This window comes from Bufo gargarizans, chromosome 2, assembly GCF_014858855.1.
Source record: "Bufo gargarizans isolate SCDJY-AF-19 chromosome 2, ASM1485885v1, whole genome shotgun sequence".
NCBI classification, from domain to species: Eukaryota; Metazoa; Chordata; class Amphibia; order Anura; family Bufonidae; genus Bufo; species Bufo gargarizans.
Window position 1 is genome coordinate 595,146,434 of NC_058081.1, and position 22,169 is coordinate 595,168,602.

At 45.6% G+C, this 22,169-nt stretch overlaps 1 protein-coding gene across 1 annotated transcript in view; it reads right to left on the reverse strand.

The window, feature by feature from the left end:
* The window catches only part of LOC122928731, a 48,499-nt gene that overhangs the window by 18,626 nt on the left and 7,704 nt on the right, over positions 1–22,169 (reverse strand). Inside the window, exons 3-5 of the mRNA XM_044281889.1 lie at positions 20,824–20,977; positions 11,996–12,141; positions 5,343–5,519 (exon numbers count right to left, since the gene is read on the reverse strand). Coding sequence (XP_044137824.1) covers positions 5,343–5,519; positions 11,996–12,141; positions 20,824–20,977 — 477 coding nt within the window. The remainder of the gene's footprint in view (positions 1–5,342; positions 5,520–11,995; positions 12,142–20,823; positions 20,978–22,169) is intronic.

The window sequence follows — 22,169 nt, forward strand, 5'->3', positions numbered from 1 at the left end:
GTGTGTGCAGTACTCCTCCCACCAGCTTCCTATCACTGCTATCAGGGTAGTGTGTGCCGTACTCCTCCCACCAGCTTCCTATCACTATCAGGGTAGTGTGTGCTGTACTCATCCCACCAACTTTCTATCAGGGTAGTGTGTGCTGTACTCCTCCCACCAGCTTCCTATCACTGCTATCAGGGTAGTGTGTGCCATACTCCTCCCACCAGCTTCCTATCACTATCAGGGTGGTGTGTGCTGTACTCCTCCCACCAGCTTCCTATCACTATCAGGGTAGTGTGTGCTGTACTCATCCCACCAACTTTCTATCAGGGTAGTGTGTGCTGTACTCCTCCCACCAGCTTCCTATCACTGCTATCAGGGTAGTGTGTGCAATACTCCTCCCACCAGCTTCCTATCACTGCTATCAGGGTAGTGTGTGCAGTACTCCTCCCACCAGCTTCCTATCACTGCTATCAGGGTAGTGTGTGCCGTACTCCTCCCACCAGCTTCCTATCACTGCTATCAGGGTAGTGTGTGCCGTACTCCTCCCACCAGCTTCCTATCACTGCTATCAGGGTAGTGTGTGCCATACTCCTCCCACCAGCTTCCTATCACTGCTATCAGGGTAGTGTGTGCTGTGGAAATATTACTTTCCAGCCTTTGTTTTATGGTAAGAATTCCATATTTCTGCCATAACCAACATTTTCAGTTTTCGGCCATAGCCTTTACATAAAGAAAAATATAACAATTCAAGGTCTGCTTTGGGAATCAAACCACAGACCTGTTGCATGGCAGATGGGAAAGGGACATCTAGACCACAAAGCTCCACTGCTTAGTAGTAGATTTTCTGCGCCTAGAAGGCAGTAGTTCTACTACGCTATACATTAGGCAACACTTCTAGTATAACTATAGCATATCATTATACTGCTACTTTTCTGAAATGTTTTTTTCCTGGAAGGAAGTGGTAGGGTATGGACAGGAGGGTAATAATATTTTCCCCAAATATAGGCATGTAATAGATTTATTAAAACTAAAAATTGACAATTATAAGGTGCATTTACAGAGAACTTCCAGAGCTCTGATCCTAAGAGACCAAACTACAGGTCATGTCCATGGAAAACTGCAGGGCAAGAAGCCAAGAGGAGGGCATTTGTGCAGGGAACAGAGCTAGGAAACAGTATACAATTGAAAAAATACTTATCTGCAAATGCTCTACAGAGTGGCATAGCTTTACTAACTAGGTTGTGCCATCTGCAGGCAGCAGGTTATAGATCAGGAGGAGCTGAGCAGATTGATATATAGTTTTGTGGGAAAAGATTCAGTATAATTTGTAATTTATATCTCTGCTTTTTCTTAGGAACGCCCCCCGGTACCAGCTCTTAGTACAGAGGGGCGGCGTCATCAGTGACGGACAGCTATCTATGTATACAAAATTATATAGAGATATCAATCACTGGTGAAACCTCTGTGTACAACTGCTCAGAAAAAACAGATATAAATTACAGGTTTTACCGAATCGTTTCCCACAAAACTATATATCAGTCTGCTCAGCTCCTCCTGCACTATAACAGCTGCTTGCAGATTGCATTGCATTTTGTGGTGACAAATCTTAATAAAAACTCAGTAAAAACAGCAGTAAATTAATTAACATTTACCCATTTTCTCCCCTGCTGCTTCCAGCACTGTGGTCTGGTCTTTCCCGCTGAGGTCCGTTTTCCTGGCTGCAGAAGTGACATTCTAAGCACACCACATCATTGCTGCAGGCCCATACACTGTTGAGGCCGGTGATTGGCTGCAGCAGTGACATTCTATGCACACCACATCATTGCTGCAGGCCCATACACTGTTGAGGCCGGTGATTGGCTGCAGCAGTGACATTCTATGCACACCACATCATTGCTGCAGGCCCATACACTGTTGAGGCCGGTGATTGGCTGCAGCAGTGACATTCTATGCACACCACATCATTGCTGCAGGCCCATACACTGTTGAGGCCGGTGATTGGCTGCAGCAGTGACATTCTATGCACACCACATCATTGCTGCAGGCCCATACACTGTTGAGGCCGGTGATTGGCTGCAGCAGTGACATTCTATGCACACCACATCATTGCTGCAGGCCCATACACTGTTGAGGCCGGTGATTGGCTGCAGCAGTGACATTCTATGCACACCACATCATTGCTGCAGGCCCACACACTGTTGAGGCCGGTGATTGGCTGCACAGTGACTTGTGTAAAACAGAATGTATTCACTGGAGCCAGAAATATGACTTAAAAGGGTTTCTCTCACCAGATTTAACCCTATTAAGCTAGCTGACATTAGCGATGTGCTAATGTCAGCTAAACCTAACTAGTCTATTCCTACTTTTATCTATGCCCCCATTATGCCAGAAATCTAACTTTTACAATATGCTAATTAGCCTCTAGGAGCGAGGGGCGTTGTTCCTGCTCATAGAGGCTCTGTTCTCCCGCCTTTGTCGCCTCCTTCCAAGTCCTGATTGACAGGGCCAGGCAGCGCTCGCATCTGTCTGCCAGCCCTGTGCTCTGGTGAAATCTCGCACCGTTCAGTATTCAGCGCAGGCGCGGTGAGGGAAAGACGCTCGCAGGCTGCCAGCTTCCTCCCCGTGCCTGCGCCGAATACTGAACGGTGCAAGATTTCACCAGAGCACAGGGCTGGCAAACAGATGGGAGCGCTGCCTGGCCCTGTCAATCAGGACTTGGAAGTATGCGACAAAGGCGGGAGAACGTAGCCTCTAGGAGCAGGAACACCCCCCCCCCCTGCTCCTAGAGGCTAATGTCAGCTAGCTTAATAGGGTTAAATCTGGTGACAGAATCCCTTTAAAAATAAATCGTCAGCAGTTTTACGCTGCTAGGTTATAACGGATCCAGCCAATGATTCCCCATATTCATGAGTTTACAGCTGGAGCTGTGACCCAGCATTCTGCTAAGGGTCCATCCACACGTCCGCAGTGTTTTGCGGATATGCAAAACACCAGGCCGGCACCCCAGTAGAAAGGTCTATTCTTGTCTGCAGCTGCGGACAAGAATAGGACATGTTCTATTTTTTTTGCTGAGCCGTGGACCGGAAATGCGGACAGCACACTGTGTGTTGTCCGCATCTCTTCTGGCCCCAGTGTAAATGAATGGGTCCGCACCCATTCTGCATAATTGCGGAACGGATCCGGACCCATTCTACGGACCTTAAGGGGATCTGACACCAGTTTATAATGCCCTAAGGGTACTTTCACACTAGTGTTATTTTCTTTTCTGGCATTGAAATCCGGTGAAGGGTCTCAATACCGAAAAAAAACGCATCAGTTCTGTCCCAGTGCATTCAGAATGGAAAGCAATCCGTTCAGTATGCATCAGGATGTCTTCCGTTCCGTCCCTTGTACGGTATTTGACTGGACAAAATACAGCAGCATGCTGTAGTATTTTTTCCGGACAAAATCCCAGAACAATACCGCACTTGCCGGATCCTGCATTAATTTCCATATAGATGTATTAATGCCGGATCCGGTATCAAGTGCTCCAGAAAATGCTGCATCGCTGGATCTGGTTTTCCGGTCTGCGCATGCATCGGGACATAGGAGGAGCTATTTTTGCTTTTGATCTTTAAATACTGGATCCGGTATTTCCACGGATCCATCTAACGGATACTGAAAAAGAAAGGCTTTCCGTTGTGTACACGTTCTCGGAACTGCCTGCTGGAATAAAAAAAACACTTGTGTGAAATTACCCTTAGTTAGGACACCATAAAACTGGTGAAAGATTCCCTTTAAGCGATGTGGGACCATAGCACGACACTGGAAGCGGAGGGGAGAAAATGTTAAGTATCGCTTCTTCTGTTATTTTTGACTATTTACAGCTGCAACTTGAGTTTTTATTTAACAACGACAGCTCCTTTAAGTGCACTAGAGGCGGAGCTTCACTGTGAAGTGCTCTCTGCATTGGACTGGTTCACAGCCCCTCCCCTCCGAGTGGCAGATGTAGCATCCAACCAGGAGAGCACTACAGTTGTGGCTCTAAGCAGAGCTGAGGGGACGTGGAGCAGCTCACAGCAGACAGCACTTCACAGTAAAGCTCTGCCCCCAGTTGTCCTACTTCAGTAAATGGCATTTATCATGTAGACAAAGTTAATACAAGGCACTTACTAATGTATTGTCCATATTGCTTCCTTTGCTGGCTGGATTCATTTTTCCATCACATTATACACTGTTTGTTTCCATGGTTATGACCACCCTGTAATCCAGCAGTGGTGGCCGTGCTTGCACACTTGTTCTGCCCAGCTGGGCTAGAGAATTATTACAGATCACGTCTGCCTCAGTCTTGGTATTTCTGAAGTGTTTAGTGTGGTTATAGCACCATCTAGCGGTGTTAAGTTGTAATACTCTTTGTTTTTCCTGTTACAAAGACTACTGCATTGTGGGAGTGAAAAGCATTCTGGGAAAGAGAAGTCTCCAGTCTCCAGGACACAGTTCAGAGCTGTTCTATGCATGTCTCCTTCTCAAATTCCACCATCCTTGTAAAATCATATCTGGTGAGAGATCTACCTTTGTTTCAGGGACATCATGTCATGCAGAGCTGTTCAGTCAGTTGTAATAGTTACTCAGGGAGTTGTTACTATCGCTAGCTAGATATGTAATCCTATGTATAGGCAGCCATTTTACCATGTGCTTTCACTGTCAATGCAAATTTTATAGTATCCATGCTTAATACTTATACATGTTATTTGTATTCTTGTAGTTTTACCAAACAATCCTATTTTACCAATAAATCGTATATAATCAATCACATATGTACAACCTGTTGACCAATAAACAAGTTAGACTACAAAGAACAGTCCTCTTACTTGGAAGACAGGAATGGTTTATGCTGAATGTCAGACTGCACACTGTGTGAACGTGTATGAAGACAGAACAACACTATACAAATAAGTGCTGGACTATGAGCACTCACGTGGTCCCAGCCACCGGAGAGGCCTGTTCTATTTCCTATATTGTGCAAGCATGACCACCGCTGCTGGATTACATGGCGGTCCCAGCCATGGAAATGAGCAGTGTATGATGTGATGGAAAAATGAATCAAGTCAGCAAAGTAAGCAATATGGACAATCACAGTACAATTAGTAAGTCCCCTGTATTAACTTTCTCTACATGATAAATGTAATTTGCTGAAGCGAGACAACCCCTTTAAGTAGCAGAATAAAAATTCATATTCTTACTACTCCCGAGGGCAAAAATTCCACAAAAAGTTTGTTTGTCCTGCTCTCATCACCAGCCCCCAACCTAAAGCTGTAAGCGGTCAGAACTGCTGCCAGATGCCATAAATAGTATAATCGTAAAAATAAGTCCAGTACCTGCGCCTGCAGATCAAAGGTAAGCAATGAGAAGCAAAGGCTCAGCATGTTGTACTGCAACTGGAGACTCTCTAGAGCACCTCCAACCCGAAATGCCATCATATTTTGCCCCAGTACCAGGCTCAGAGCACAGACGACATGGAACAGGCCAACAAGCAGGATTACTATGAATCGAGGCTGAGGGGAAAAAAAAGACAACAGATCAATATGACAGAGGTGAACGGAGAGGCATTAAAAGTCAAGACAATTACCGGTATGCTGCAGTTATCCAGGAGCCAAATATATATGATATATCTGTAGGATTAACGTTTCATCGCCTGGGGTCTGACCCCAGGGGGCCCCCATCAATCAGGAGAATGAAGGGTTAGTATAGTATAACAACTACTGCCTTGCCTCTGGCTTGGGAGTGTCACCCAAAACTTTATTTTATTTCTTGTGAAAGTTATTTCAATGCTCAGATTTTTGTAACTTCCACTCCCTTTAACATTCAATTCCTCCGGTACTGTACTCTGAGCAACTTTCAATTCTGTACATCTCACTATAGCAGGGGTGCCCGACCCGTAAAGGTCCCGTTTTCCCCCTGTAACTTGGCTTCCTTGGATGCCCCAGCTACAGTGGAAATAGTGCAAAATACATAAAGTGCTAGTGTCCCCCAGAGGTCTTTCAATGACATTTTTGGGCACCACTGGCTCAGCATTGACTATAACGGGATCGGACAGGGATCCGGCCAATCTGCAGCATATACAGCTGCAAGAAAAAGTATGTGAACCCTTTGGAATGATATGGATTTCTGCACAAATTGGTCATAAATTGTGATCGGATCTTCATCTAAGTCACAATAGACGATCACAGTCTGCTTAAACTAATAACACACAAAGAATATGTTACCATGTTTTTATTGAACACACCATGTAAACATTCACAGTGCAGGTGGAAAAAGTATGTGAACCCTTGGATTTAATAACTGGTTGAACCTCCTTTGGCAGCAATAACTTCAACCAAACGTTTCCCTTAGTTGCAGATCAGACGTGCACAACGGTCAGGAGTAATTCTTCACCATTCCTCTTTACAGAACTGTTTCAGTTCAGCAATATTCTTGGGATGTCTGGTGTGTATCGCTTTCTTGAGGTCATGCCACAGCATCTCAATCGGGTTGAGGTCAGGACTCTGACTGGGCCACTCCAGAAGGCATATTTTCTTCCATTTAAGCCATTCTGTTGTTGATTAAGGCTACTTTCACACTAGCGTTCGGGGTTCCGCTTGCGAGTTCCGTTTGAAGGCTCTCACAAGCGGCCCCGAACGGATCCGTACAGCCCTAATGCATTCTGAGTGGATGCGGATCCGCTCAGAATGCATCAGTCTGGCACCATTTGTCCTCCGCTCCGCTCAGCAGGCGGACACCCGAACGCTGCTTGCAGCGTTCGGGTGTCCGCCTTGCCGTGCGGAGGCAAACGGATCCGTCCAGACTTACAATGTAAGTCAATAGGGACGAATCATTTTTAAGTTGACACAGTATGGCTCAATTTTCAAACAGATCCGTCCCCCAATTTTTTTTTGTTCATGGTAATGCAAACGGATCCGTTCTGAACGGATCTAAGCATTTGCATTATAGGTGCGGATCCGTCTGTGCAGATACCAGGCGGATCCGCACCTAAACGCAGGTGTGAAAGTAGCCTTACTTCTATGCTTAGGGTCGTTGTCCTGTTGCAACACCCATCTTCTGCTGAGCTTCAGCTGGTGGACAGATGTCCTTAAGTTCTCCTGCAAAATGTCTTGATAAACTTGGGAATTCATTTTTCCTTCGACGATAGCAATCCGTCCAGGCCCTGATGCAGCAAAGCAGCCCCACAGTGTTGTGTGTTTCTTCCAAACAATTCAACTATGGTTTCATCTGTCCACAGAATATTTTGCCAGTACTGCTGTGGAACATCCAGGTGCTCTTGTGCGAACTGTAAATGTACAGCAATGTTTTTTTGGACAGCAGTGGCTTCCTCTGTGGGATCCTCCCATGAAATCCATTCTTGTTTAGTGTTTTACGTAACGTAGATTCGCTAACAGGGATGTTAGCATATGCCAGAGACTTTTATAAAAGTCTTTGGCCGAATGCACACAGCCGTGTTCCGCGGCCCTTGGTATGCCTGGCTGGATTCCTGTTCAGAGCAGGAGCGCACGGCGTCATTGGTTGCTATGATGCCGTGCGCTTTATGCCGCCGCTGCACTACAGTAATACACTCGTATAGTGTATTACTGTAGTCCAGCGGCGGCATGAAGCGCACGCTGTCATAGCAACCAATAACACTGTGCGCTCCTGCTCTGAACAGGAATCCAGCCCGGCATACCACAGACCGCTCTCGGCCACGGAACACGGCTGTGTGCATTCGGCCTTTAGCTGACACTCTAGGATTCTTCTTCACCTCATTGAGCAGTCTGCGCTGTGCTCTTGCAGTCATCTTTACAGGACAGCCACTCCTAGGGAGAGTAGCAGCAGTGCTGAACTTTCTCCAATTATAGACAATCTGTCTTACCGTGGACTGATGAACAGCAAGACTTTTGGAGATACTTTTATAACCCTTTCCAGCTTTATGCAAGTCAACAATTCTTAATCGTAGGTCTTCTGAGAGCTCTTTTCTGCGAGGCATCATTCACATCAGGCAATGCTTTTTGTGAAAAGCAAACCCAGAACTGGTGTGTGTTTTTTTATAGGGCAGGGCAGCTGTAACCAACACCTCCAATCTCATCTCATTGATTGGACTCCAGTTGGCTGACACCTCACTCCAATTAGCTCTTGGAGATGTCATTAGTCTAGGGCAGGCATTCTCAAACTGCAGCCCTCCAGCTGTTGCAAAACTACAACTCCCAGCATGCCCGAACAGCCTACACGTATCAGCCTACAGCAGGGCATTGTGGGAGTTGTAGTTTTACAACAGCTGGAGGGCCGCAGTTTGAGGATGCCTGGTCTAGGGGTTCACATACTTTTTCCACCTGCACTGTGAATGTTTACATGGTGTGTTCAATAAAAACATGGTAACATTTAATTCTTTGTGTGTTATTAGTTTAACCACCTCCCGACCGCCTAACGCAGATATGCGTCCGGGAGGTGGTTGCTTTACTCCTCCTGGACGCATATACGCGTCATCTCGCGAGACGCGAGATTTCCTGTGAACGCGCGCTCACAGGAACGGAAGGTAAGCGAGTGGATCTCCAGCCTGCCAGCGGCGATCGCTCGCTGGCAGGCTCGAGATCCGAATTTTTTAACCCCTAACAGGTATATTAGACGCTGTTTTCATAACAGCGTCTAATATACCTCCTACCTGGTCCTCTGGTGGTCCCTTTTGTTAGGATCGACCACCAGAGGACACAGGTAGGTCAGTAAAGTCGCACCAAACACTACACTACACTACACCCCCCCCCCCCGTCACTTATTAACCCTTTATGAACCCCTGATCACCCCATATAAACTCCCTGATCACCCCCCTGTCATTGATCACCCCCCCTGTCATTGATCACCCCCCCCTGTCATTGATCACCCCCCCCTGTCATTGATCACCCCCCCCTGTCATTGATCACCCCCCCCGGTCATTGATCACCCCCCCTGGTCATTGATCACCCCCCCCCCTGGTCATTGATCACCCCCCCCTGTAAGGCTCCATTCAGACATTTTTTTGGCCCAAGTTAGCGGAAATTTTTTGTTTGTTTTTGTTTTTTCTTACTAAGTCTCATATTCCACTAACTTGTGTCAAAAAATAAAATCTCACATGATCTCACCATACCCCTCTACGGAATCCAAATGCGTAAACATTTTTAGACATTTATATTCCAGACTTCTGCTCACGCTTTAGGGCCCCTAAAAAGCCAGGGCAGTATAAATACCCCACATGTGACCCCATTTCGGAAAGAAGACACCCCAAGGTATTCCGTGAGGGGCATATTGAGTCCATGAAAGATTGAAATTTTTGTCCTAAGTTAGCGGAAAGTGAGACTTTGTGAGACAAAAAAACAAAAAAAAATCAATATCCGCTAACTTATGCAAAAAAAATAAAAAATTTCTAGGAACTCGCCAGGCCCCTCATTGAATACCTTGGGGTGTCTTCTTTCCAAAGTGGGGTCACATGTGGGGTATTTATACTGTCCCTGGCTTTTTAGGGCCCGAAAGTGTGAGAAGAAGTCTGGGATCCAAATGTCTAAAAATGCCCTCCTAAAAGGAATTTGGGCCCCTTTGCGCATCTAGGCTGCAAAAAAGTATCACACATGTGGTATCGTCGTACTCAGGAGAAGTTGGGGAATGTGTTTTGGGGTGTCATTTTACATATACCCATGCTGGGTGAGAAAAATATCTTGGTCAAATGCCAACTTTGTATAAAAAAAAATGGGAAAAGTTATCTTTTGCCAAGATATTTCTCTCACCCAGCGAGTACGGCGATACCAGAGTACGGCGATACCAGATGTGTGACACTTTTTTGCAGCCAAGGTGGGCAAAGGGGCACATATTCCAAAGTGCACCTTTCGGATTTCACAGGCCATTTTTTACAGATTTTGATTGCAAGGTACTTCTTACACATTTGGGCCCCTAAATTGCCAGGGCAGTATAACTACGCCACAAGTGACCCCATTTTGGAAAGAAGACACCCCAAGGTATTCCGTGAGGGGCACGGCGAGTTCCTAGAATTTTTTATTTTTTGTCACAAGTTAGCGGAAAATGATGATTTTTCTTTTTTTTTCTTTTTTCCTTACAAACTCTCATATTCCACTAACTTGCGACAAAAAATAAAAAATTCTAGGAACTCGCCGTGCGCCTCACGGAATACCTTGGGGTGTCTTCTTTCCAAAATGGGGTCACTTGTGGGGTAGTTATACTGCCCTGGCAATTTAGGGGCCCAAATGTGTGAGAAGAACTTTGCAATCGAAATGTGTAAAAAATGACCGGTGAAATCCGAAAGGTGCACTTTGGAATATGTGCCCCTTTGCCCACCTTGGCTGCAAAAAAGTGTCACACATGTGGTATCGCCGTACTCAGGAGAAGTTGGGGAATGTGTTTTGGGATGTCATTTTACATATACCCATGCTGGGTGAGAGAAATATCTTGGCAAAAGACAACTTTTCCAATTTTTTTTATACAAAGTTGGCATTTGACCAAGATATTTCTCTCACCCAGCATGGGTATATGTAAAATGACACCCCAAAACACATTCCCCAACTTCTCCTGAGTACGGCGATACCAGATGTGTGACACTTTTTTGCAGCCAAGGTGGGCAAAGGGGCACATATTCCAAAGTGCACCTTTCGGATTTCACCGGTCATTTTTTACACATTTTGATTGCAAAGTTCTTCTCACACATTTGGGCCCCTAAATTGCCAGGGCAGTATAACTACCCCACAAGTGACCCCATTTTGGAAAGAAGACACCCCAAGGTATTCCGTTAGGGGCATGGCGAGTTCCTAGAATTTTTTATTTTTTGTCGCAAGTTAGTGGAATATGAGACTTTGTAAGAAAAAAATAAAAATAAAAAATCATCATCATTTTCCGCTAACTTGTGACAAAAAATAAAAAGTTCTATGAACTCACTATGCCCATCAGCGAATACCTTAGGGTGTCTACTTTCCGAAATGGGGTCATTTGTGGGGTAGTTATACTGTTTGGGCATTGTAGAACCTCAGGAATCATGACAGGTGCTCAGAAAGTCAGAGCTGCTTCAAAAAGCGGAAATTCACATTTTTGTACCATAGTTTGTAAACGCTATAACTTTTACCCAAACCATTTTTTTTTTTTGCCCAAACATTTTTTTTTTATCAAAGACATGTAGAACTATAAAAATAGCGAAAAATTTATATATGGATGTCGTTTTTTTTGCAAAATTTTACATCTGAAAGTGAAAAATGTCATTTTTTTGCAAAAAAATCGTTACATTTCGATTAATAACAAAAAAAGTAAAAATGTCAGCAGCAATAAAATACCACCCAATGAAAGCTCTATTAGTGAGAAGAAAAGGAGGTAAAATTCATTTGGGTGGTAAGTTGCATGACCGAGCGATAAACGGTGAAAGTAGTGTAGTGCAGAATTGTAAAAAGTGCTCTGGTCATGAAGGGGGTTTCACCTAGCGGGGCTGAAGTGGTTAAGCAGACTGTGATAGTCTATTGTTGTGACTTAGATGAAGATCAGATCACATTTTATGACCAATTTGTGCAGAAATCCATATAATTCCAAAGGGTTCACATACTTTTTCTTGCAACTGTATGCTGGGCTTCGGTCTGACAAAAATGACCTTTTTGCCCAGCTGAAAGCCCGTTGGATCCCACTTTAGCCAATGGGGATCCGGCAGTGTACAGTAGTATCCGGCTGTTCCTCTGCCAGAAAAAAACTGCAGGAATTCACAACGTGTATGTGAACCGGTTTTTTGGCGGTATACATCAGCATACACTGTATGGTGTCCGTCATAGGTATCCGCTTGATATATATGTCACGGCATATAAGTTAAACGGAGGCCATAAACGCGATGTAAGCAGAAGTTGGTTGAAACCGGTTTCAGCAGATTGTGAAGTGCACATTTTGCCACTCTCTTCTTCTATTGCTTTCAACAAAAAAAATCTAACCTGGAATTTTCATCCAAAACCCCATGAATTATGGTATTGGGCTGGCTCTGTAAGAAAACACTCACCTGTATATCAGGTTTCACATCTTTAGAGAGTACACTAAAGTTGACAATTGAACGAATCATTTCCAGTAAGATGGAGAGCACAAAGACGATAAGTTCCTGGCGGTTCTCTTGCAGGATGCCCCGGGTGACGTAATAGATGCAGAACACTGATAAAAAGATAAATAATTCTAAAGCTGGCCATACATAATACATAGAAGTGGGTTGATGGTTAAAAAGCAGTTGAGCAAACATCTGGTCAACGATCATTTCTGAGACACGGCCATACATACTTCAGTCCATATTAGGCCTGCACGATATATCGCCAAAGCAATCGTATCGCGATAATCGACGATTGCGATATGGCGATTTGGCAGACCCAAAAATGCTGCGATTACCTATACACAGAGGGAGGAGGGGATTGGGGCCGGCATCTGTATTAGGAATGACAGCGGGGACCGGTGCAGTCCCTGTATTCTAATGCACCGGCCCCGCTCACTGTTGTATATTATCTAACATGTAGGCATTGTTAAAATATAATCTGTATAATCCAGCTATATTACTTACAGCTAGGTTCTGTAGGAGAGAGGAGGCAGGCCGGGAGGGCTTTATGAATGAAGCAGGCGGCGTGGACAAGTGACGTAGTGAGTGACGCGCCGCCCGCCCGGTCTTCTGGCCTGCCTCCTCCCTGCTATGGAACTCAGCTGTAAGTAGTACAATTTAACAATGCCTACATGTTAGATAATATTATACAACAGTGAGTGGGGCCGGTGCATTAGAATACAGGGACTGCACCGGACCCCACTGTCATTCCTAATACAGATGCCGGCCCCCAGCTCCTTCACACTGCAGGGACACTATTATTGGGGGGGGGGGGGTGGATCTGTGGATGGCACATAGCATAAGATGCTATATATGTGCCATCCACAGATCCCCTCCATCACAGTGCCATCCACAGATCCCCTCCATAACAGTGCCATCCACAGATCCCCTCCATAACAGTGTGCCATCCACAGATCCCCTCCATAACAGTGTGCCATCCACAGATCCCCTCCATAACAGTGTGCCATCCACAGATCCCCTCCATAACAGTGTGCCATCCACAGATCCCCTCCATAACAGTGTGCCATCCACAGATCCCCTCCATAACAGTGCCATCCACAGATCCCCTCCATAACAGTGCCATCCACAGATCCCCTCCATAACAGGGCGCGGTGTAAAAACGGTGCACAAGCCGAGTTTTCTACGGCCCCATTGAAAGTCAATGGAGCCGCAGAAAAAAACGGAAAACGGCACAACGGCCACGGGTGCACACAACGAGAGAGGGAAGTAGGCTCTAACCAGTGTTGCCACTCAGGATCCTGAGGCCTAACAGTGTGCCATCCACAGATCCCCTCCATAACAGTGTGCCATCCACAGATCCCCTCCATAACAGTGTGCCATCCACAGATCCCCTCCATAACAGTGTGCCATCCACAGATCCCCTCCATAACAGTGTGCCATCCACAGATCCCCTCCATAACAGTGTGCCATCCACAGATCCCCTCCATAACAGTGTGCCATCCACAGATCCCCTCCATAACAGTGTGCCATCCACAGATCCCCTCCATAACAGTGTGCCATCCACAGATCCCCTCCATAACAGTGTGCCATCCACAGATCCCCTCCATAACAGTGTGCCATCCACAGATCCCCTCCATAACAGTGTGCCATCCACAGATCCCCTCCATAACAGTGTGCCATCCACAGATCCCCTCCATAACAGTGTGCCATCCACAGATCCCCTCCATAACAGTGTGCCATCCACAGATCCCCTCCATAACAGTGTGCCATCCACAGATCCCCTCCATAACAGTGTGCCATCCACAGATCCCCTCCATAACAGTGTGCCATCCACAGATCCCCTCCATAACAGTGCCATCCACAGATCCCCTCCATAACAGTGCCATCCACAGATCCCCTCCATAACAGTGCAAATAGACCTCTAGCACAATTCCCTTAAAATATCGCATTGCATATCGTTCAATGAAAACAGGGCGATGGGTGACAACTGGTCACGTGATGCAAGGGGAGCAGGTCCTTGCTCCAGTCTGTGATTGGCTGCAACGGTCACGTGTCCTCCCCCGTCAATAGACGCCAATTTCAGGGAGCCCTGGAAGCTACAGAGACCGAAACCCAACGGCGTGGACTAAGCAAGTATGATCTCCACCGCGGGTCGGCCACTCTGGCAGGTCTATATTAGTCTCAGAGAAAGGCAAGGTAATGTAAAACTGGCTGAGAGCATTGCCTCTATGTACCCTCACATGGAAATGACAATCATTGAGCGGCTGCACAGTGCTGGGGTCCTCGGTTGGAATCTGACCAGGGTCAATATCTGCATGTTCTCCCCATGTTTGGCGGGTTCCTTCATGACTCCAAAAACACTGAAAGGTTAACTGGCTTCCTAAGAATGTGGCCCTAGTATGCGTCTCAAAAATTAAACTGCGAGCCTTATTGGGGACAGGGACTGCTGTGAATGGGACAAACTCTGTACAGCACTGTTGAATATGTTGGAGCTGATCTTCCCCACAAGCCTGTATATTTGGCACCCGCAGATAGAGCTGCCTTTTCAATGTGCAAAGCCCCCCCTGCAGCCCTATATAAGAGCAGTCTTCCATTCTTAGAGAATGACAACAGAAACACATGAAGGACATGCTGGCTATGCAAGTCACCAACACAGAACTGTAGGTTCACTACAGGGTATTCCAATAACAAGAAATAATCCCCTATTCATTAGATAGGGGATAACTGTTAGATCGATGGGTGGGGTTCTAAAAGAGTCACTTCTTGTTACCGGAATTGCCCTTTAAAAAGGTAAATAGTTTGTTTTCCAGGAGATTGTCCTGCAGAATTCGTTGAATTAAGAGACTACCCGGTATTGTCAGAATTCATTGAAATAAGAGAATACCCGGTATTGTCAGTTTTGATATACAACACAAGACTAATGAACCCTAATACCTGGAAGACGTTCTCCGTGGTTCAGCACATGACATAAACAGCTTGTTTGACTTGTTATTTTCTTAAGCAGGTTTTTCGTGTCATGATTCTCAAAGGATAATTTGCTCCAGGGCGCTATTCTAAACGCTGCACCCTCCCAAAGACAGTGAGACTACATATATCAGACAATGGGGGCATATTCTAGCAATATGCCCCCATTTTCTGAGATGGGAATACCCCTTTAAATGTGAAACCCTTTGTCCTGAATACAAGTTATTTCTTTGAAGAAAATCATTTACTGAATTGTGTCTTGGTATTTTTTTCAGCTTAATTAACAAAAGTAAGAAAATCAAGATTGAAATCAAAAATCGTCCATAGGGTTGACAAAAAAGGGTAGCGGATCTGCCCAAACTAGACAAGTGGTAAAGGTGAAACAATCAAAAGTGCAGCCTGTCAGTATATGCTCAACACAACTAACAAAGTCTGCGTGAGGTCTCTTAGCCCACGGGTGTTCACACTTCTCCGGTTATGGCGATATACTTCAGTGCTGAATGCAGGTACCGCGATGCTCGTTTGTGCCCATTATTCCAGCGCTGCAGCCTTAAGAAATGATGCATACATAGCGCTCACCGCGTATGGTTCCACATAGTAGCACTTTATTGTACTTACAAAGTTGTTGTCTTAATCAAATCACAAAATATCACTACCCGACCCCGGTTCCGTTCCGCTTCGTCAGGGGCGTGCCGAGATTCACTTCTGGTACGGGTACATTTAAACCTCCTCATTCAGGACGTCACGTCCACAAAAATGAACTCCCTCATATTATTATAGTAAGTATTTTTCAATACAAATAAATATATTTCCATATCTCTCAATAACAAAATTATACAAACATACAACAGGTTTAGAAAACAGCTTGGAGCCTCTGTCTACTTAATCCACCCTGGACTGCAGGTTAATTTACTGCATTCGCTTTACTCAGTTCTTCTATTAAACAGATATAGGAGTTGTCTGTGGCATTCGATTGATGACCTACTTTTCAAAATGAGGACACATGACTAGGAGCATCAATGTGGTAACTGAAGGTGCAATATATTATTGCGCCATCCACAGATCCCCCATAACAGTGCGCCATCCACAGATCCCCCATAACAGTGCGCCATCCACAGATCCCCCATAACAGTGCGCCATCCACAGATCCCCCATAACAGTGCGTCATCCACAGATCCCCCATAACAGTGCGCCATCCACAGATCCCCCATAACAGTGCGCCATCCACAGATCCCCCATAACAGTGCGCCATCCACAGATCCCCCATAACAGTGCGCCATCCACAGATCCCCCATAACAGTGCGCCATCCACAGATCCCCCATAACAGTGCGTCATCCACAGATCCCCCATAACAGTGCGCATATCCCCCATAACAGTGTGCATATCCCCCATAACAGTGTGTCATCTACAGATCCCCCATAACAGTGTGTCATCTACAGATCCCCCATAACAGTGTGTCATCTACAGATCCCCCATAACAGTGTGTCATCTGCAGATCCCCCATAACAGTGTGTCATCTGCAGATCCCCCATAACAGTGTGTCATCTACAGATCCCCCATAACAGTGTGTCATCCACAGATCCCCTCCATAACAGTGTGTCATCCACAGATCCCCTCCATAACAGTGTGTCATCCACAGATCCCCTCCATAAGAGTGTTCGTCATCCATAGATCCCCTCCATAACAGTGTCAGTTATATTATTATGTCAGGGCTTCTCCTTGGCATTTTTTTGGCTGGCAGGATGCCCTTAGAAGTTCCCTAGGTGCTGCCCCTTTCAATTGCCTTCGAGTCCTCAGGACGCGTATACAATTAAAGTGTCACTGAGCTTTGCTATGTCAGAGCGGCATATGAAAGGTTTTGATTGGTGGAGGTCTCAGGAGGGGACAGAACTGAGAAGGACAGAACTGAGAAGAATACACTTTCTATTGAGCTTGTGTCCTGCAGCGAGGAGAGAGGTTGCGCCATTTGTGTGCTTCTCTTTCCTTGTTCTATGACTGGTACTCAGCATATCAGCACTCAGACCCCACCGATCAAAGCTTTTCATGTCGTTCTGACATGTCAAACGTTTTTTGAAAGTACAGTGACGCTTTAAAGACTAAGCCTTTTGCTCTTGTAGGCCAGAGGCTACTTCAAGCCTCCGGCCTACAAAGTGTTTTGACTGCACTGCAGGCTGGTGCAATGCAGTGATGTCATCACACCCGCCAGCACCAAGCCAATGACAGCACAATATATATTGCACCAAAAGTCGCAATAACGCCTGTACCAGCGTCCTTGATGCCTGTTCAGGCTGTTTTACTCCATAGAAAAAGACTAAGGCCACTTTCACACTCGCGTTTTGTGCGGATCAGTCATGGACGAATCCGTTTGTATTATCTTTAACATAGCCAAGACGGATCCGTCTTGAACACCACTAAAAGTCAATAGAGGACGTTTTCTATTGTGCCGGATTGTGTCAGAGAAAACGGATCCGTCCCCATTGACTTACATTGCGTACAAGGATGGATCCGTTTGGCTAAGTTTTATCAGTCGGACATCAAAATGCTGCAAGCAGTGTTTTGGTGTCTCCAAAGCGGAATGGAGATGGAACGGAGGCAAACTGATGCATTCTGAGCGGATCCTTTTCCATCCAGAATGCATTAGAATGCAAACTGATCCGTTTTGGACCGTTTGTGAGAGCCCTGAACGGATCTCAGAAACGGAAAGCCAAAACGCGAGTGTTAAAGGGCTTCTGTCACCCCACTAAACCTTTTCTTTTTTTGCTTACTTATAATTCCTACACTGCGATTTATGGCTACATGATCTAATTAATCATTTTGGTCCTGTAGATTTGGTTAAAAACATGCTTTTAAAATATGCAAATTACCTTGCTACCAGCAAGTAGGGCGGCTACTTGCTGGTAGCAGCTGCATCCTCCTATCATAATGACGCCCCCTCCGCAGTGTGATTGACAGGGCCAGGGAACGGAATCGTTCTCTGCTGGCCCTGCCGGTTTGCATTCAAAATCTGGCACCTGCGCCGCAGCCGTACCTGTCTTCAATCGGCGCAGGCGCACTGAGAGGCGGCCGCTCGCTCGGCCGCCCCATCTTCAATGCGCCTGCGCCGATGACGTCACATCTACACCCGCCTCTCAGTGCGCCAGCGCCGATTGAAGACAGGTACGGCCGCGGCGCAGGCGCCAGATTTTAATCATGTAGCCATAAATCGCAGTGTAGGGATTATAAGTAAGCAAAAAAAAAAAAAAAAAAAGTTTAGTGGGGTGACAGAAGCCCTTCAAAGTAGACTAAGGTGTTCCAATATGCCTCAGACTTTTCCCTGAAATGTATCAGCGCGCAGCGCGCTGTAAACTGCACGGGCAGCGCAGCGATGCTGCCTGTGCCTGAAATAACCAATAGCAAAGCTCCTCACAGCAAGGAGCTTTGCTACTGGTCGGTTTGACAGGCTGCCAGCATGATACAGGCCCCTGCAGCAGCCAAAAGTGGCGGGAGTTGGAATGGGGGGTAGCTGTACAAAGGAGAGCAGGGCGCTCTGCGCAAGGACCCAGGTGGCAAATATGGCCTGGACATCAAGAAGACTATGACCCGGACATAAAGATGGATGCACAGAACAAGGTGACACAGCAGCATGTAATGTATCTATGGGTGTGATCATCACACTGCACCCCAATCACCATACATCACACACTGATGTATGTGGCGCAGTGTGTAGTGAATGCAGGCAGGCTATTATAGCCAAGTGATAAAGTACAGGGAGGATACACTATATTGGACTGGACTTTATCACTTCGCTATAACAGCCTGATGGTATATACCGTAGATTAGTAAGGGTTCCTTGCATAAATACTCACCCCATTCGCACCACCGCTATTTACTTCTGTTGTTCTGCTCTGTTAGATGAGCAGAATCATGAAAATAACGGAAGTGCTGGATCGGGCACATAAGGGTTTTGTCATACAGTCAACATACACAAAAACATAAACGGATAACTCAGACAGATGCCACACTGCGGCATCCATCACCGTGGAGTTCCATTTATTTTGCAGGACTCTGCAGGATGGGAAAGCGTAGTATACCATGTTTTTCCATCCTGCAAAGTGTAGCAAAGAAAATACAAAGGTAAACGTATACTTTTTTTCTTTTCTTACAATGGAATTCTATGGGACGGTTGCCACAGTATGGCATTAGACATATAAACATTTTTTGTGTACATTAAATGTATGACAAAAACGTGATGCGAGTCCCGCCTAGCTGACAAGAAGCTGAACAGACTCCGCCGACTATGAAGGAGTCAGGTCTTTTTGACAGAATCTGCAACAGAGGCTCCAACGAAGATGTGAACCAGTGTCGGCCTACGTATTTGTATTACCGCAACTTTCGTACTCCCCCTCGGGTAAAAATACTCCTCAAAAATTGTAAGAGGAGTATTTGTACTCTTCCAGAAAAAAATGTAGTGCGACCTCCGACTGCACACAATTATTATTTGATAACTAATATTCTATTAGTGATTGGTCATAGTCAAGCAATGTCTTTGCCTAGTCCTGGAGAGAATAGATAGAACGTATAATACATTTTATAGTCATATTTTACATACTAATAATCTGCTTAATCCCTTAAAGAGGTTGACCCATCACACTAGGGGGGCATATCTCTAGAACGGAGCCTGCAAAGTGAAATAGAGCGTACCGTGCATGCGCAGCCGGCCTCCATTCATTTCTATGGGACTGCCGAAAATAGCCAACAGCTGGCTCAGCTATTTCCGCCAGCCCCATAGAAATGAGTAGAGCGGAGGCCTCGCTTGTGTGGTGCGTTTCCCATTAATTTCTATGGGATTTCTAAAAATAGATGAGCGCGGCCGCGCATGTGCGGTCTTCTCTCCTTCACTTCATGGGTTCCGTCCTAGAGATAGGTGCAGGTCCCAGAGGCGGCATATGCCCCCAATGTATAAGATGGGCCAACCCCTTCAAAATGACCAAGTCAATCTTGGAGGCATTATTTTCATTCTTTCATTTTGTCCTTCAAAGAGGCCAAAACTTTATTTTCCCATCAACAAAGCCATACGAGGGCTTGTTTTTGACCGGGATAAATTGTATTTTTTAACCGCACCATGTAAAGAGAATCTGTCATCAGCGACCTCCCTATCCAACTGTTTGCATAGACACATAGCTGTGACTCACATGATTAAAATGGCGTTTTCTTTTTGTATATCCGAGGCTCCATTCCCGAGTTAGGACACTTTTTCTTAATATGCAAAATATTCCTTTGATGCAACGAGGGCGTCACCATTGCTCTGGTTGCACCCAAGCTCCACCCAGTTCTGTGGGTCTGTCCTTCGCTGCTTTCCCACTGCCACGCTCTGCCAATCAAAGCAGTCAGAGAGGAGCTGACCACAGAAAGGAGCGGAGCTTGGGTGCCACAAGAGCAATGGCGACACCCCCATTGCACCACAGGCCTAATTTGCATATTAAGATAAAGTATCATAACTTAGAAACGCAGCCTCTGATCTACAAAAGAAAAACAGCGTTTTAATCAGGTGAACCACAGCTATGCGACTATGCAAACAGTTGGATAGGGAGGTCACTGGTGGCAGATTTCCTTTAATGTTCTATATGATGTACTGAAAATCTGCTCAATGCACCCCCTACTGGTAACAACCAGTAGCAGATCAATTTATACCCTTCTAGTAGCAATAATTCAGGATGAAACTGAGCATATGAAAGCATGCTCCAACATCATTATTACATGGGGAATAACATTAATGATTAAAACAGACATGTCAAGAAGAGACAGGTCCTCATTAATGAGTGACCACAACTACTAGTGCACTTACCTATCCCTATGAGCTGTATGAGAGACACGGTTGAGTCTTCATTACTCTGCTGCACGAGATTGGAAATGGTTAAGCCAAGAACACATAGGAGAGAGATGATGGCCAGGCAGAAGTAGGCCTTTATCGGCCATGGAAGCTCAGCCCAAGGCTTGACCTGTTAGAATACATTAAAAATAAAACGTCATTAATGCTAGACATTACCTTGGCTTGCAGACCCTTCAGATCAGTTTATAAAGCGACCAAGACGAATATTTAGAGCAGCACAAGGCTCAGCGAGACCCAAAGGGCAACGGCAGCAGCAGTAATCACTGGTATGGGACGTCAAACTGACATACATCCAACCATGGTGGTCATCCTGACCTCTGTCAGCACCTTTCTGTACGAAACAGATGTTCCTGCATCTAACTTATAAATGTAATAAATCGTAAATCAAATACAGCGGCTCACCCCTATTACGTATGGGTAGGTGCTCACCCTCTGGTCCTACCCTCAGGACCCCAAAAGATTCAAAAGGTAATGGGTGAAATGAGGGGGCACACACACCAGGGAAACAATTGATGGATGAATAATTAATATTTATTACTCTAAAAACACTCCCCTAAAAAGATATATATAAAACATACATAAAGGGTATAAATAACAACCTATAATTCATGTGTATCTAAATCCACTGGTATAGATGATAATGTCCACTGTTCAACTACAGTGCTCTGGATACTATTGTGGGTACAATAAAATAAAGTTCATCCAAATGATTACCCAATTCGTACTGTGCTATAAAGATGTATAGTGGCACAGAATGGTACGAAGTATCCAGAAGATGGCACCAACGGGTGTATTCAATTCAAATGCAATGGAACAATACTGCTGGTTGGATAGCAATGTCCAGTATAACATATATGAATATATGCACAGATCCGCAGATTACTCACAGTGTCCAGCCGCTTGCAGTCTCCCAGTCTCACCCGGTCTCACCCCTCCTTGTTGCACGGCTGTAGCGCTGATTTTCCAGGTAGCCGAGCACGGCCGTCTGTGGCGTCCCACGTGACCTAATGCTCTGGGGTTCCGGGCGGACGCTTAGATGACGTCACTGCTATGCGGCGGTAATTTCAAATCTGATAGCGGATCTCATGTGCTGGCAACTTTATATTCCGTTTCTTTATTCTTTATTCTTTTGCTTTCCTTGAATCCACGCTCACTCCACAATGCCAGACGCGTTTCGGGGTCTTACGCCCCTTCCTCAGTGGCCACTGAGGAAGGGGCGTAAGACCCCGAAACGCGTCTGGCATTGTGGAGTGAGCGTGGATTCAAGGAAAGCAAAAGAATAAAGAATAAAGAAACGGAAT